The 15,556-nt window shown below is 33.9% G+C and overlaps 1 protein-coding gene across 2 annotated transcripts in view; it reads right to left on the bottom strand.

The window, feature by feature from the left end:
* Positions 1–15,556, bottom strand: part of CHCHD3 (coiled-coil-helix-coiled-coil-helix domain containing 3) — a 353,089-nt gene that overhangs the window by 63,722 nt on the left and 273,811 nt on the right. For both annotated transcript variants that reach the window (XM_044677433.1, XM_044677434.1), the window contains exon 6: positions 1,941–2,011. In XM_044677433.1, the coding sequence (XP_044533368.1) occupies positions 1,941–2,011 (71 nt within the window). The remainder of the gene's footprint in view (positions 1–1,940; positions 2,012–15,556) is intronic.

Genomic DNA, 15,556 nt, shown 5'->3' with positions numbered 1-15,556 from the left:
GAATAATTATGACAAAACATTTCAATATAAAAGAATGATCTCTTGGCTTCAAGTTAAAAAGCTTTAAAAAAAAAATTCACATACTGTTTTCAGAGAATTCATTTGGCACACTGTCAAAGGGTACTGGCTTTATTACAAATGTCAACACTGTAGCCTAATATCCAAGGATACTTCCATCTTCTCCTGTATGTTTTATTTCTTGTCCTATGGTTTACTGAACTAAGAGTAGAAACCTGGAGGGCTGCGATCTGAGTTAATATGTAAGAATTCTCAAAATAATATCTATTAGCTATTCTGGTGAGATGTTGATATGGCTGGTGTTTAATCACTTGCAGCCTAAATAAACTTCACTCACATTTATTTTGTTCCCTTTATGCTCTTTCCACCTCCTGGAGCCAATTTATTATGAAGAAAATTCATCTGTTTTTCTACAATGCCAAAATGGTACTTTTGAAAGCTTTCCACCTCTATCAGGACTCTAATAAAGTTTCTCTCTGATAAAGGCAATAGATCATAAGCCTAGAGCAGAAAGAAACCACAGAAGCCACTTAATACAACCCTCTTATGTTATAATCAAGGAAACAAAAGCACAAGTAGGTAAAATAATTTGTCCAAGATAATAAAGGTATTCTTAAGAGTCAGAATTTGAACCTAAGTTCTCAGACTTCAGGGCCAGTTTTCTATCCACTGGTAACATGCTACATCCAAATGACCAAATGAGATGCTTTTCAGTCATTTAGAGCTACTGCCTAAGAGGAAATGCTGAACCATAATTCAAGAGTCAGACATCTTCATAATATCTAGCATTTAGTAGCCATTTAACAAATATCTGATGGAATGATTAAAGGAACTAATGGTAGGGGGCAGCTGGATAGCTCAGTGGAGTGAGAGTCAGGCCTAGAGACAGGAGGTCCTAGGTTCAAACCCGGCCTCAGCCACTTCCCAGCTCTGTGACCCTGGGCAAGTCACTTGACCCCCATTGCCCACCCTTACCAATCTTCCACCTATGAGACAATACACTGAAGTACAAGGGTTTATAAAAAAAACAAAAACAAAAACAAAAAAAAAGGAACTAATGGTAGTAATGTTTTCAGGTTGGTCTTAGAGTAGACCCCTATCCATCTTAAATCAATAATGATTTCTTCTAATCAGTACTATCTAGTTTAATGTGATTGATTCTACAAAGGCAGTGGATCAGTTAATTATCAACAAAAAGTAACCAGAAATCACTAGTAATAGTTCCACTTATAATTCATGGTTTAATGATTATTAAAAACAAAAGTTTCCCCCAGGGCGCCTTCATCCAAATGTCCCAAGCTTCTGTGGAAAGTCTCATTATATATTAAATATGGAAAAAAGTCCTTCCACCTAGTATTGCTTCCCTTATGTCTTTTTGCTTAATGTGAGCTCTGGTAGAAAAGGGAAAGTTCAAGGTTCTGGGTCAAAGCCACTTTAGTTCCTCAATTAAAGAATATTTAAGTGTTTTAAGACTTAATAAAGTTGGCATTACCTTTATAACCAAGGTCAAAGTTGAGCCACTGATTTAAATACTTCCAAAGATCATGTGAAGTGCGTAAAATAACTTAAATATGAAAAAGACTAGCAACAAAACTGGGACAAATATCACATTTTAATATATAAAAGTGAAAATTTTCTCTATTCTCAATCTGCCGAACATAATAATACAAAAAAAACTTTTATTATCATTGTTTTCAATTTCCCCAAAGCTCACAAAATGAATTATGCTGTGTTGAAAACAAGCTTTCATCAAATGCCTTCAGGTGAACTCCAGGAGAGGCAGATAATATACTTTTATCACTAGTATTCTTCCTAGCATTCCTGAGAGCTATATCACCAAATAACTTTCCCATTTTTGTAAAAGAATAGAATTATAGTTGTATTCTTTTTAAAAGTGTAAATAATTATTTTAAAAACCTTACCTGAATTTAGATTCCACTTCCTCAGCAGCTCTCTGGTATTGTTCTGTGGTAACTTTGTAAAACTCTGCACTCTACAAAAAAATATTAACAGTCACATTTCTACTATATAAAAGAACCTGTTAAAATAGAATTGTTTTTTGATAACAGAAGGTCTTCATAATCATGTGTCTACACACATATATACATGTAACGTATACCCATTTAAATGATATAAAGATTTTTAAAATTATGGTTTTGGCGTTCAATTACAGTTTTAGCCACTCATTAAAATTGATAAACTAATTATATCTGAAAGTTAAACTCTTGCAAACATATCAACCTTAGGCATATATAGAAAATCCCTTCTCTTTTTGAGATCTGGAGATAAGGGATATCTAAGAAAGGTTAAAATTTATCCCAAATATACAGCTCTTTCAAATAATTCATTCATATATTAAACAAGATATAGGCAGACAGTGGTTCTTTTGGGGGTTTGTAGAATTTGGTTTTTCAAGTGTAGTAGAGATCTTGATAAAACAGATTACTGTTTTGCAACTAACGGATCCAAGAAGCAACTTTTTAACAGACTTGTCAAACTAAAGTGAGCCAATACATAACCAAGTTTTGTTTCATAAAAATGCCTTTCCACCTTTCTTAGTATAAATTTGTAAGCAAATATGTATGTTTAAATAGAGTTTAAGATGTAAAACTTCCCTTTTAAAAAATTTAATTTGTTTATTCAATCAGCAAGCATCTTTTCTCTCTCTCATATTATCTTTCCAGGAGAGGAAAAAAAAAACAACAAAACTCTTATAAGAAATAAACAGTTGAAATAAATCCTTACTGGCAAGGTTTAAAAAATGTATGTTTCATTCTGTATACTAGTCTATAACTAGGTATATTAGTCTGTATATTAGTCTATAACTAGGAGGTGGATAACATTCTTCATCATGAATTCTCTGGAATTATAGGTAACCATTGCTTAAGTTCTTTCAGAATTGTCCCTTTTAAAAACTTATGTTATAGAATAAATTGTTCTCATTGCTCTGTTCATTTCAATTTGTATTCAGTTCCGAGGGGTCTTTCCACATTTTTCTAAAATGATTTTTTTTTCACTTCTTAGAGTACAATAGTATGCATTACATTCAAATCTCACAACTTGTTTTGCCATTCCCCTAGCTCTTTGACACTATGAAAAGAGTTGCTATAAATATTTTTGTATATATAGGATCGTTTCCTCTTTTTTTGATCTCTTTGAGATCTGAGCCTAGCAATTTTTTTTAAAACTCTTACCTTCTATCTTAGAATTAATACTGTGTATTGGTTTGGGTCTAGCAATGTTAAAAGCCTCTCTTTTCCTGAATAGGAAAACTATTCTGGCTGGAAATACTTAGTTTAAGAACCAGCCTTACCACAGGATTATAGGATAATCTCTAGAAGTTTGATCTAGTCCTAAGATCTCAGGAAATATCCTGAAAATCCTATACAAAAGGAATGGGTGTGACTCGATCAAAAAGGTCCATGTTGTTCAAGTAGACTCAATTATTAACTGGTTTAGTAACTGAAGTTTCACATGTACAACTTGAGGTAGTTTATTTTTTAATAAATCATTATTGGTCAGTAAGAAAATGAAAATGAAAGCCTCTTCACATCAGTGACCCTTTTACATTTAGCAATCTGGGTTGTCCAATGACAGTCACATCCAGATTTCTTGGTTGTGGATAAAATCAATAGGTATGTGATTAGACAGCAAACTGAGTAAGGTTTGAGACATGGACAGGTTACCATTTGAGATGATGAATGGTTCTCTATCAACCTCCAGTCCCCTACGACACTAACATTTACTATAATCTTATTGGGCTACGATTTATCTTTCTTGCACATGATCAATAAAGATGAACAGAACAGTTGTAAGGATCGATTGTAATTTTTTATCATTTTCAAGCATGAGGTGCATTTGTGACACAAAGACAATATTCAAAGTGTACTACTTTTGCATTTTTTTAAAGACTGCAATTGTGGAAGGGTTTTAACTCAACTGGAGGCTAGAAGTGTGAAAAAGCCAAGTTTTTACAAGTAGATTACCTTCTATGTTGATGTTATACCCTCATACCCGTTTCCCTCTATGTGATTTTACTATTTTAAAAATAAACACAACACTTATACTCATGCCTTTTGTAGAACAATTGCAACACTTTTTAAAAAAACCCTTGTAATCTGGAGGGAATAACAATGACCAGTTCATAAACTAGCACTAAACACTAAGAAACATTCAAAATTACTATCAGACATTACGTTATTATAACATTTCTTAATATGCTAGCAAAACAACAGCTTCTAGTTTAAATTTTTCTCTCTCTTATTTTGAGGTAAAAGTGTGATGTGGTAAAAATAAATCTGTATTTGACAAATCAGGAGCTCTGGATTCTAGTTCTGTTTTTCACTTAGAAGAACTTACTTGAGCAAGCAATAGAAAGTTAGAATAAAAGCAAGAAGGGTCACTCTTAGGCAACAACTAAATCCACTCCATTGTTTTACAAATGAGTAAACTCTGAGGTACTGACAAAAATTTTGTGTTTTATTCATATTCTCTCTCTCTCTCTCTCTCTCTCTCTCTCTCTCTCTCTCTCTCTCTCTCTCTCTCTCTCTCTCTCTCTCTCTCTCTCTCTCTCTCTCTCTCTCTCCCTCCCTCCCTCCCTCCCTCTCTACATTCAAGATTTTGGGGCATCAGCAGAATCCTGAGATAACATATACTATTGAAACTACCAGACATAGCACTTTAGAATAATATTTTCACTTAAGGTCTCTTTAAGCTATTTAAAAATCTTTGAAAGTAATGTTGCATTTTTACAAACATGGGCACACATAACAAAGGCTCATAGTATTTGCCCTTTGGATCAAAAGAAATTAAACTAAGGACCAGATCAAATTCCTCCCCAGACTAAAATTGCCTTTTAAAATTAGTGCAATTTGACCAGATAATACAAAGATTCAGTTCTACAACAGACGAAAGAAAAACCCATGTGTCTACATGGGTGATATTAGATAGCATGCAAGAAGGGACAGGAAGTTTGGAGATTTTGTAGAGGGGGCAACAAAAGAGGTAAGAGAATAAGGTCTAGCATGTAGTTCAGACTAAAGATAGAACAGGCCTCCCTGTCAGGAGGTTCAGGAAAAATACAATTTGGACTATGTGGTAGAATCAGAGAAAGTAGCATTTACACATAAGGAAATTGAAGTTCAGAGAGATTAAGTGAGGTAACTATGACTAATTTGTATCGAAATAACCATTTGGATCTGTTGCAAACTATTCTTAGCAGTACTTCATATGACTGACTTGAGAATATGTTGCTAACCTTCCTAAACCTTGCTTCCTTTACATGTCAGATGGGGAGAATGATATCATCTATCAAGAGTGATTTTAAAGATAAAATGGATATATATAAAAACCTAAGTGCCTAGAAAACTATGACATCTTATATAAATTTAATGTAAAAATAAAAAATAAGTTCATTAGATAACTGATTTTGATAAACATTATTCTGGATATTAACTGAATAATCAATACAAAATAGCATATATGGATCATATTTAAATTTAGAGTTGAAAAAGACCTTAGTTTTCATTTCAACTAGTGGCTCCCAAGAAACTTCCCCTTTTAAACAAAAAACATATGCTATGAACCTCTTAATATGGCATGAGCCTCCAGAATGACTATTAACCTAGGACACTATTTTCTATCCCAAACAAGGGAAATCAGTGTAATGATTACTACTTATGCTAACTATTATTTAGCACAATAATTTAGCTACTTCCATATGAAATCTTTAGGAGAGAAAGCTCCTATTTCAAAAGACACATGTGATGGGTACCTACTGACAAACTAATAAATGATAATAAAATGAAGATAAAGGTAATGACATCGTTTTATAATACAAAAAAAAAAAAGAGCTAAACTAACAATACTTGGACCATTGCCATTTAAATGTAAAGACACTGGTTTAGCTATACAATGAAAATGCTTCTTTTGTTATTGAAATTTTTAAAAAACATCTCAGCTTTACCACTTGACCAAATGCTGCCTTAACATTGAGTTCATGCAATCTAATGGCAGGAGCCTTGTCAACTGTCATGTGGCTAATGTTTTATTTTACAAAGAACACTGTTAAGAAAAGAGAAAGCTCTTTTTAAAAAAAAACAAGAAATAAAACAAGGGGATTTATTTTTTAGTGAAAGTCTCTGGTATGTGGAATAAATGAAGAGTAAGAATAAAGAAAAAAATGACAATTTCCCCCTAAGGGATTCAAAGGCAGGAAGCCCTCTGATTTTTTTTGAAAGGAACAATAAAGATTCAAGGTCCTTCTTTTATTTATGTTGTATTTCTGGGGAAACAACCTGATGAGAAAATTCTAAACAAGGAATAAATAGAGAAAAGTAACTGAGATGTGAGTGATATTACTAACCTAGTCTTTTAATACATCATTGCTAAGTAGAAAAACAAAAACATTGCATTTCACATTTATGAAGTCCTTTCCAATGGAAAATAAAAACATATACTGTTCTTCAAGTACAAAGACAATACCACAGAACTATTATCAGTGGTAAGATATGTGCTTTGTGTTGTTTTCCAGTTGTAGTGATATATTTTTGCTAATGTAAATATGATTCAGATCACTAGCCATAAAGAATTAATTTAATCATTTTATCTACCAAAAATATTAGAATTAAAAAAAACTTGGATTCATATTTGTTAGAATTCAAATAGACTAAAGTTTTCCTTTAGAGGATATATGTCATCTCCTACAAAAGCACTGATATGGTGATTTGGGGTAAAGATAAAGTTAAATTTCTTTTTTTTTTTTAAAACCCTTGTACTTCGGTGTATTGTCTCATAGGTGGAAGATTGGTAAGGGTGGGCAATGGGGGTCAAGTGACTTGCCCAGGGTCACACAGCTGGGTAGTGGCTGAGGCCGGGTTTGATCCTAGGACCTCCTGTCTCTAGGCCTGACTCTCACTCCACTGAGCTACCCAGCTGCCCCCTAAAGTTAAATTTCGAACAAAAACAACAACAGCAACCACCCTGGTGGCTTGGTTTTCTTTCTCATAGCTACCTGAAACAGATTACCAAATGATTAACTATCTTTAGTGTAAAAATTTGATCGCATGTTTTTGCCATCCTCACTGGGCAGATTAAACTATAATGAAAAGGAGCAGATGTTTAAAAAAGAACCTTGCATATATTTACAGATATCATGTAGTTCAATCTCAAAATTGTGATACCTGGCCTGACAAAAAATAGCCCTTTTGCCTATTTAAAAGAAGTAGACTAAAAAAATTTTAATAGGAGGTTACCTTAAAAATCTAAACTATTATATGGCAATAAATATAACAATTTAGGAGATATGGACGAATATTTACAAAAATATAAACTGCCTAGATTAATAGCAGAAGAAATAGAATGCCTAAATAATCCCATATCAGAAATAGAAATTGAACAAGCCATCAAAGAACTCCCTAAGAAAAAATCGCCAGGGCCTGATGGATTCACAAGTGAATTCCATCAGACATTCAAAGAGCAACTAATCCCAATACTATACAAATTATTTGATATGATAAGCAAAGAAGGAGTCCTACCAAATTCCTTTTATGACGCAAATATGGTACTGATTCCAAAGCCAGGGAGATCAAAAACAGAGAAAGAAAACTATAGACCAATCTCCCTAATGAACATAGATGCAAAAATCTTAAATAGAATACTAGCAAAGAGACTCCAGCAAGTAATTAAGAAGATCATTCACCACGATCAGGTGGGATTTATACCAGGAATGCAAGGTTGGTTCAACATTAGGAAAACCATCCACATAATTGACCATATCAACAGTCTAACAAACAAAAATCACATGATTATCTCAATAGATGCTGAAAAAGCCTTTGACAAAATACAGCATCCATTCCTATTGAAAACACTGAAAAGTATAGGAATAGAAGGACCTTTCCTAAAAATAATAAACAGTATATACCTAAAACCATCAACAAACATCATATGCAATGGGGATAAATTAGAAGCCTTCCCAATAAGATCAGGAGTGAAACAAGGATGCCCATTGTCACCTCTATTATTTAACATTGTACTAGAAACACTAGCAGTTGCAATTAGAGAAGAAAAAGAAATTGAAGATATCAAAGTGGGCAAGGAGGAGACTAAGCTAACACTCTTTGCAGATGATATGATGGTCTACTTAAAAAATCCTAGAGAATTAACTAAAAAGCTAGTGGAAATAATCAACAACTTTAGCAAAGTTGCAAGATACAAAATAAATGTACATAAATCATCAGCATTTCTATATATTTCTAACACATTTGAGCAGCAAGAGGTAGAAAGAGAAAGACCATTTAAAATCACCCAAGACAATATAAAATACTTAGGAATCTATCTACTGAAACAAACACAGGAATTATATGAAAACAACTACAAAACACTTCCAAACAAATAAAACTAGATCTAAACAATTGGAAAACCACTGATTGCTCATGGGTAGGACGAGCTAAATTTCACAAAAAATACTACCATGCTCAGTTTTAAGAAGAGAAGAAACTAGAAGTCATAAGAAGTGTAACTTTTAACTATCTTTATTAGTTCTTAGAATTCCTTACCTGATATCAGCTTTTAAAGAATATCTCAGAGCTGAGGCATTATTTATATACTGATGACCTGACATTTTATTTCCCAAAAGCAATAGAGAACTGCTGAAGTCTCTATAGAGTGGTCAGTAAAGACTCTTGACAGCTTTGTTATCAAGAAAGAGGGAAGACCAAGGTTTAAATTTTGCTATCAGGAGAGTAGGTGGGCTGACTGGCTTAAAAATATGATCATTTCTTTGCACTTCCAAGCTCCAAGATACAAAATTTCTATAATTAATATCTGTAAAATTCTTAAAAACACAAATTTTTGGGATGAAAACCTAAGTCTTTATAGTTTGCTAATATTCATCTAGTTTAAAACCTTTAAAAAGGAAAACAAATCTAAAATGGAGTTGGGCTATTTCAATGTTTATAACTATCAGGAAAAAAAAAACAGTCCAAACTCTCAGTTAGTAATGGAATTTTCACTGATCCCTAAATAAACAATAATAAATAATAAATTCCTGGGTAAGAAAATTGAATTCAAAGCAAACATTTGCAATTTTATTTTAGGGCTTGGGTTCTGAAGCAACTTAATGATTAATCAGTTACATGATGTCAGGTTAAGTTCTGGAGACATGCAGTACTTGCGATTAGAAAGCTATTTCATGTTCTGAAGAGTTGTTCCATAAATGAAACGGGTCAGAAATATTAAAAGCTTTTTTTAACATTTTTGACTTTTGACTAAAATGTGTGTACCAAACTGTGATTCTGATTTTGCAATATGATTAGATGTGATAAGGAGTTTTTATTTTTTATTTATCAGAGAATGCAAAATGAAAATATAAAGAAGAGATCAGTCACCTCCAAAAACTTCAAAAGAAAAACTTCCAGAAACATTATAAGCAAAATAAAAGATTTCTAGGTCAAGGAAAAATATATTGCAAATGGATAGAAAGAAAGTTAAGTGTTGAGGAGTCATTATCAAGGCTACACAAGATTTGGCAGGCATTATAAAAAGCAGCAGGGACCCAGAATAACCAAAAGGGGAAAAGAACATATAGATCTACAACTAAAAAACATATTAGGAAAACCATCTATATAGTTGACCACATCAATAATCAAACCAACAGAAACCACATGATTATCTCAATAGATGCAGAAAAAGCCTTTGACAAAATACAACACCAATTCCTATTGAAAACACAAGAAAGTATAGGAATAGAAGGGCCATTCCTCAAAATAATAAACAGTATATATTTAAAACCAACTGCAAGTATTATCTGCAGTGGAGAAAAGTTAGAAGCCTTCCCAATAAGATCAGAAATGAAGCAAGGACGAGAGATTAAAGTAGACAAAGAGGAAACTAAACTATCACTCTGCAGATAATATGATGGTATACTTAAAGAATCCCAGAAAATCAACTAAAAGACTAGTGGAAATAATTAACAACTTTAGCAAAGTTGCAGGGTACAAGATAAATCCTCCAGTTCATCATTCCTTTTAGCACAATTGTATTCCATCACCATCAGATAACAGAATTTGTTCAGCCATTCACTAATTGATGGACACCCTTCATTTTCCAATTTTTTGCTACCACAAAGAGCAAAACTATGAATATTTTTGTACATGTTATCTTTATCATCTCTTTGGGGGACAATCTCAGTAGTGGTATGGCTGGATCAAAGGAGAGGCAGTCTTTTAAAGCACTTTGGGCATAGTTCCAAATAGCCTTCCAGAATGGTTAGATTAATTCACAATTCCACCAGCACTGTATTAGTGTTCCAATTTTGTCACATCCCCTCCAACATTGATCACTTTCCTTTGCTGTCATATTGGCTAATCTGTTCGGTGTGAGGGGGTACCTCAGAGTTGTTTTTATTTGCATTTCTCTAATCAGGAGGGCTTTAGAACACTTTTTCATGTACTTATAGTTTCAATTTCTTCATGTGAAAACTGCCTATTCATGTCCCTTGACCATTTGTTGAATGGGGAATGGCTTGATTTTTTTGTACAATTGACTTAGCTCCTTATAAATTTGAGAAATTAGACCTTTGTAGAGTTTTTTTTTATAAATATATTTTCCTAATTTGTTGCTTCCCTTCTAATTTTGTTTGCATTGGTTTTGAAATAGGTAAGATGACTCAATGGTGTTTGTAGAACTGTTGATGTTATACATTCTGAGGAACTCACTCTCCAAGCTTGAGCAGGCCTGAGAGTCACCCTTAGGCCACAATGATATCTGACTTTTCTCTTAAACCAGTAAAGTAGTTTATTTATAGTCAATCAAAAGGAAATGATGGGGACCAGGGTAAAAGGAGTCAGTCCCTAACTCTAAAATCTAGATATTCCTTCCTTCTTTCTTCAGTATGTCCCCCAAATCAAACCACAATAACAACTGACATGCTTTTCTTTTGTATTAGCATTAAAAATAAAAGTTACTTGGCCAAATAGAAAAGCCTTTCTTAATTTAAGGGTTAAACTGTCAGATATGAAAATATGAAAAGTAGCCAGAGATCACCTATCCATTTCAAAGCCATGTTTATCTTTCTGTATTTCAAAGGAAAAGCCTTTCGAAAAATTTGGCACAAAAAAATGCATGCAAAGAGGCACACAGAAAAGTCTCAGTATTTAGGTATAATGGTTCTCAGTGAGAAGGCACTATGTTAGAATTTCTGATTCTCTAAGGTATGATTTCTACATAGTAGAGAACACTGTGGAGCCCTCCATTATCACCTCTGTCCAACTTCTCTCTATCTGATGCTTCATTGACATTTGTTCAATTGTGGTACAACCCTACTGTAGCTAAGAATTTCATCCCTCAACAACTAGGTTGAACCTTATTCATGTAGCATTGAAACACAACAGAGTAGGACTTAATTTATATTGGGAGGGGGAGAAGGAAGCCAAGATAATTATGGAAGGCAGCACAAAGCAAAAAAGGATAATTGAGCAGCTTACTTCAAGAAACATTCATGAAAATCTGTCTTAGCAAATTGCAGGTAGCCAATCTTTTCAGAACAACAACTCCTATAAAGTTTTCCTGGAAGAGATTCATTATAATAAAATAAACACCTTCAAGTCTTCACTATATCACAGGTGATCCCTTTTGCTCTTTTAATATATATTCTGATTCCCCTTTCTATCTGGTCTGGTTCCATACTTCAGTTAACATTGAATATATTTTATTCCAAGTTAAGAACATCCTAAACATTAATGTAAGGCAAGAGTAAGCAAAAGGATGCATCCATAAAAAGGAATGGTGCATCTCTTCCAAGTTTGTAAAAGATAGAAAAGTTAAAATATCCACAACAAATGATATTTTTGCTTTGGATTATCTGAAACTTTCTTTTTATTGCTTTGAAGGGGCCCGTAAAACAGGACAAGTTTAAATTATAAAAATTTGAATGATAATCTAGGATAAGTAATGTGATTTGAATCACTAAGCTATTCCTTCTTCCAACACATATTTACAACAGAAATTATAATGCACTGAAACCTTGTGTGTGGTGATATTTGAATCTCAGTTTACTGCTCAGTGTGCCCAAAATGCAACTTGACTAAATCCATCTGCTGCTATATGTAAATGGTCATGTGCTAAACTTAGTTTCAACAATCATTCTCTTTTCCCAGTAAAAAAGCCTTCTTGTTCAACTGGAGACCAAGTTATTAAGAAATTGTTTGTCATCTTAGATTGGACTGATCATTTGTTTCCCTGAATTCTTTTTCCTATCATTTACTCATTATACGCCTACTCCTGATGGGAGAAGACATTTATTAGGCCTGCATTTATTACACTGGCAAAAAGAAACATTCTGCAACATTTCCTGGGGGTTCAGTCATTTATCTGTTGGATAAGAGACTGAAGTTTTCTAAGAAGTAGAAAAATTAAAATATCATTCAGGGCGACAACAGTGAAAATTAAAGTCTATTTGTGAAGACTTGTACTTTAGGTCTGAAGTGCCATTTAGTGAAAGGGGGCAATGTTATTTCATGAACAGACCTCTGTATATATAACTAAAATAGCTGGCTATTAGCCAGATAAATATTCCAAATGAGAGATATAGGGTATGCTGGAAAGCATCTGAGATGAAAAGCTAATTGCAATTTTAAATGGAAAACATAACTAAGGAAAGCACTTTAAAAATTCATTTCTATAAACATACAGAGAGGGATTGTTGTCTACTTGATAAATCTAAGAAACAGTACTTCATAAATTTCATTTACTTGATGATTTTTACCTGCATTAAAAAATAGACTCACACAGGCAGCTGGGTAGCTCAGTGGAGTGAGAGTCAGGCCTAGAGACAGGAGGTCCGAGGTTCAAACCCGGCCTCAGCCACTTCTAGCTGTGTGACCCTGGGCAAGTCACTTGACCTCCATTGCCCACCCTTACCACTCTTCCACCTATGAAAAAAATACACCGAAGTACAAGGGTTTAAAAAAAAAATAGACTCACATAATCCCATGGAACCTCAGTTTATCAATTTGAAAATTCCTTTATAGAGATATTCCCCAGAAACAAGAGTAAAAGTCTTATTTATTGCTTATTAAAGTCAATGAACTCACTGGAAGTTGAAAGATGAGGCTCTCTCCAAAACTACATAATGTCTTCCTAATTTTTATATAAATATATAAAATTTTATATAAAATATAAAAATTAGGAAGATACACACACACATATATGATATGGGTGTGTATGTAATTTTTTTCTACTCTTGGAAGGGAGGAAGGAAAAACTAGTACCTACTACTGTAAGAAATATAAGTAAAGGTAATGGGGACACCAGGGATATTATAATAAAACTAGGTGATTTGTGGGCTCACACCCTGGGATTTATGAGAGACTAGACCTGGACATGAAGACCTGAACAGCCAAGCTGCTCCTAACTGAAAAAGGGACAGTTGACCAACTGTCACCCTGGGCCAGAGGCTTTGAATCCAACAGACAAGGTAACAGGATATAACTGGTTTAATTATGAACAACTAAAAGGTGGGATAGGGATGTCTACTCTAAAACCTTAAATCTAATGACAAAGCCCACAGGGAAAGGAAAGACTTATTTCTACACTAACTTAGTAATCTAAACTGATAGGGCCCAAGGAGCTGTAATGGAGTCTTTGAATGACTGTCTCAGTCTGGACTTGTCAGACTTGAGCAGAACAGCTAGGGGCTTTGTGGCTTTGGGATTCTCACTGCAATCCACTGATGATCTCTGGATGCCAAGAGCCAAGGTGGTCTCAGGTACCAAGTAGGGAGGGTTTGCTTGAAACGCTGTCCACCAGATCTCCATCTTCACCTCTTCCTTTGGAACTGCACTGTAGATCTTGTCCTCTTTGCTAGCACCACTCAGGATCCCAGGGAAAATCAGGAAGCAGGGTGTCCTTTTCTCTGAGATCTCCCAGGCTGGCAACAGTTTTTTGCCCACCACTAATGGAGTCCTCACTCAGGGCACACACACTTCCTCCTCCTTCATTCTGTCCTAGAATTCCCAGCTCTAGCTCCTTCCTGCTAGATACATCCTTAATACTTAATTAACTAACTAATCTAATCTTCCTCACAACACTACGTATCAGGAACTATGCCAAAAGATTTACAAATATCTCATATGATCCTCACAATGGCATAGGAGATGGATTTTATTAGCATTTTATAGTTGAGGAAACTAAAAAAAATCATAGGGTGGATATTCTCTCAAGTTCAAATTCTTTGTCACCACAAAATGAGCTGTTATAAATATTTTTGAACATTAGGTTCTTTCCCCATTTTTTGGATCTCTTTGGGATACAGACCTAACAGCGGTATTACTGAATTAAAGAATATGCACAGTATTATAGCCCTTTGGGTATAGCTCCAAAGTGGCCCATAAATTTTAAAAGTTGTACTGCTTGTCTTTTCCTTTTGAACTTCCTTTTCTTCTCTAAGATGCATTTAAAAATGTTTCAATGACTTTTTGTTATTCCCCCCTTTTTAATGTATTATTAAAGCTAGTTTTCTTTTCAAATCCTTCCCCAAACTGGGAGGAGAGGTAGGGGAATCTAAGTAATAAATAAGCATAACCAGGCAAAACAAATCCACACAAAATGATATATCTCATTACTGAACCTTTAGTCCATCTTCTTTCCATTAGGAGGTAGAATGTTTAATTACTAGTCCATGGATTACAAATCCATGCTGCCATGGTAATTGTATAAATTATTCTTCGAGTTCTGGTTAATTCATTTTGTTTCAGTTGATACAAATCCTCCCAGGTTTCTCTGAAACTATCCCTTTCCATCATTTTTTAGAGTGCAATAAAATTTTATTATATTCATAAAGAATAATTTGTTCACTAAATAAGGGTGAAGAGTTCTATTCCCTTGACTTCCAGTTTTTTGCTACAAGAAGATGCTATGAATAATTTTGGGATCTTCTTTATTTTTAACTTTTAACTTTAACCTAGGATGATATGCTGAGTCAAACACAACACACAACATTGTGTGAAATTTCAAGTCTTCACATACAGGAGAGTTGATAATTTTTCCTCATTAGATTTTTAATACCAATTTACTATACCTTTAGCACTCACTTCTGAAGCTTTATAGAGAGCTTTAATACTTGGAATATTGATATAGTATGTGAGACAACAAAAGGAATAAATAAGAAGTTCTTCCTGACTCATGAAATCTATAGGTGCTTTTTAAAAAAAAAAGCATGAAAAGAAAACAAAGCAGCAAAGTGTCTAAGAGCATCAAAAAGAACTAAGTAGAGAGAGTGGTGGTAAATAACATTGGGTTATGATAGGAAAGTTAAGTTGGGTGTTAAGTCAGTCAGATTCTGTTCAAAAGCTGATGATTTAGAAAAGAAGAATAAAGAGGAGAGTAAAAGGGAACCAACATAGAGCGCAGCTTAAATTCAGGGGTTGGGTTTGAGATGTGTCTCTTTGGCTATGTAGTGAGGATGGGCACTGGCGGTAATTTTGAATAGCTTTTACCAGACACATGGTCTTACATATTTTTATCAACATGGCCATGGCAA

Source organism: Gracilinanus agilis, chromosome 5, assembly GCF_016433145.1.
Source record: "Gracilinanus agilis isolate LMUSP501 chromosome 5, AgileGrace, whole genome shotgun sequence".
Classification (NCBI taxonomy): domain Eukaryota; kingdom Metazoa; phylum Chordata; class Mammalia; order Didelphimorphia; family Didelphidae; genus Gracilinanus; species Gracilinanus agilis.
Note: the sequence above shows the minus strand (reverse complement) of the source record. Positions and strands in the feature narration are given on the sequence as shown.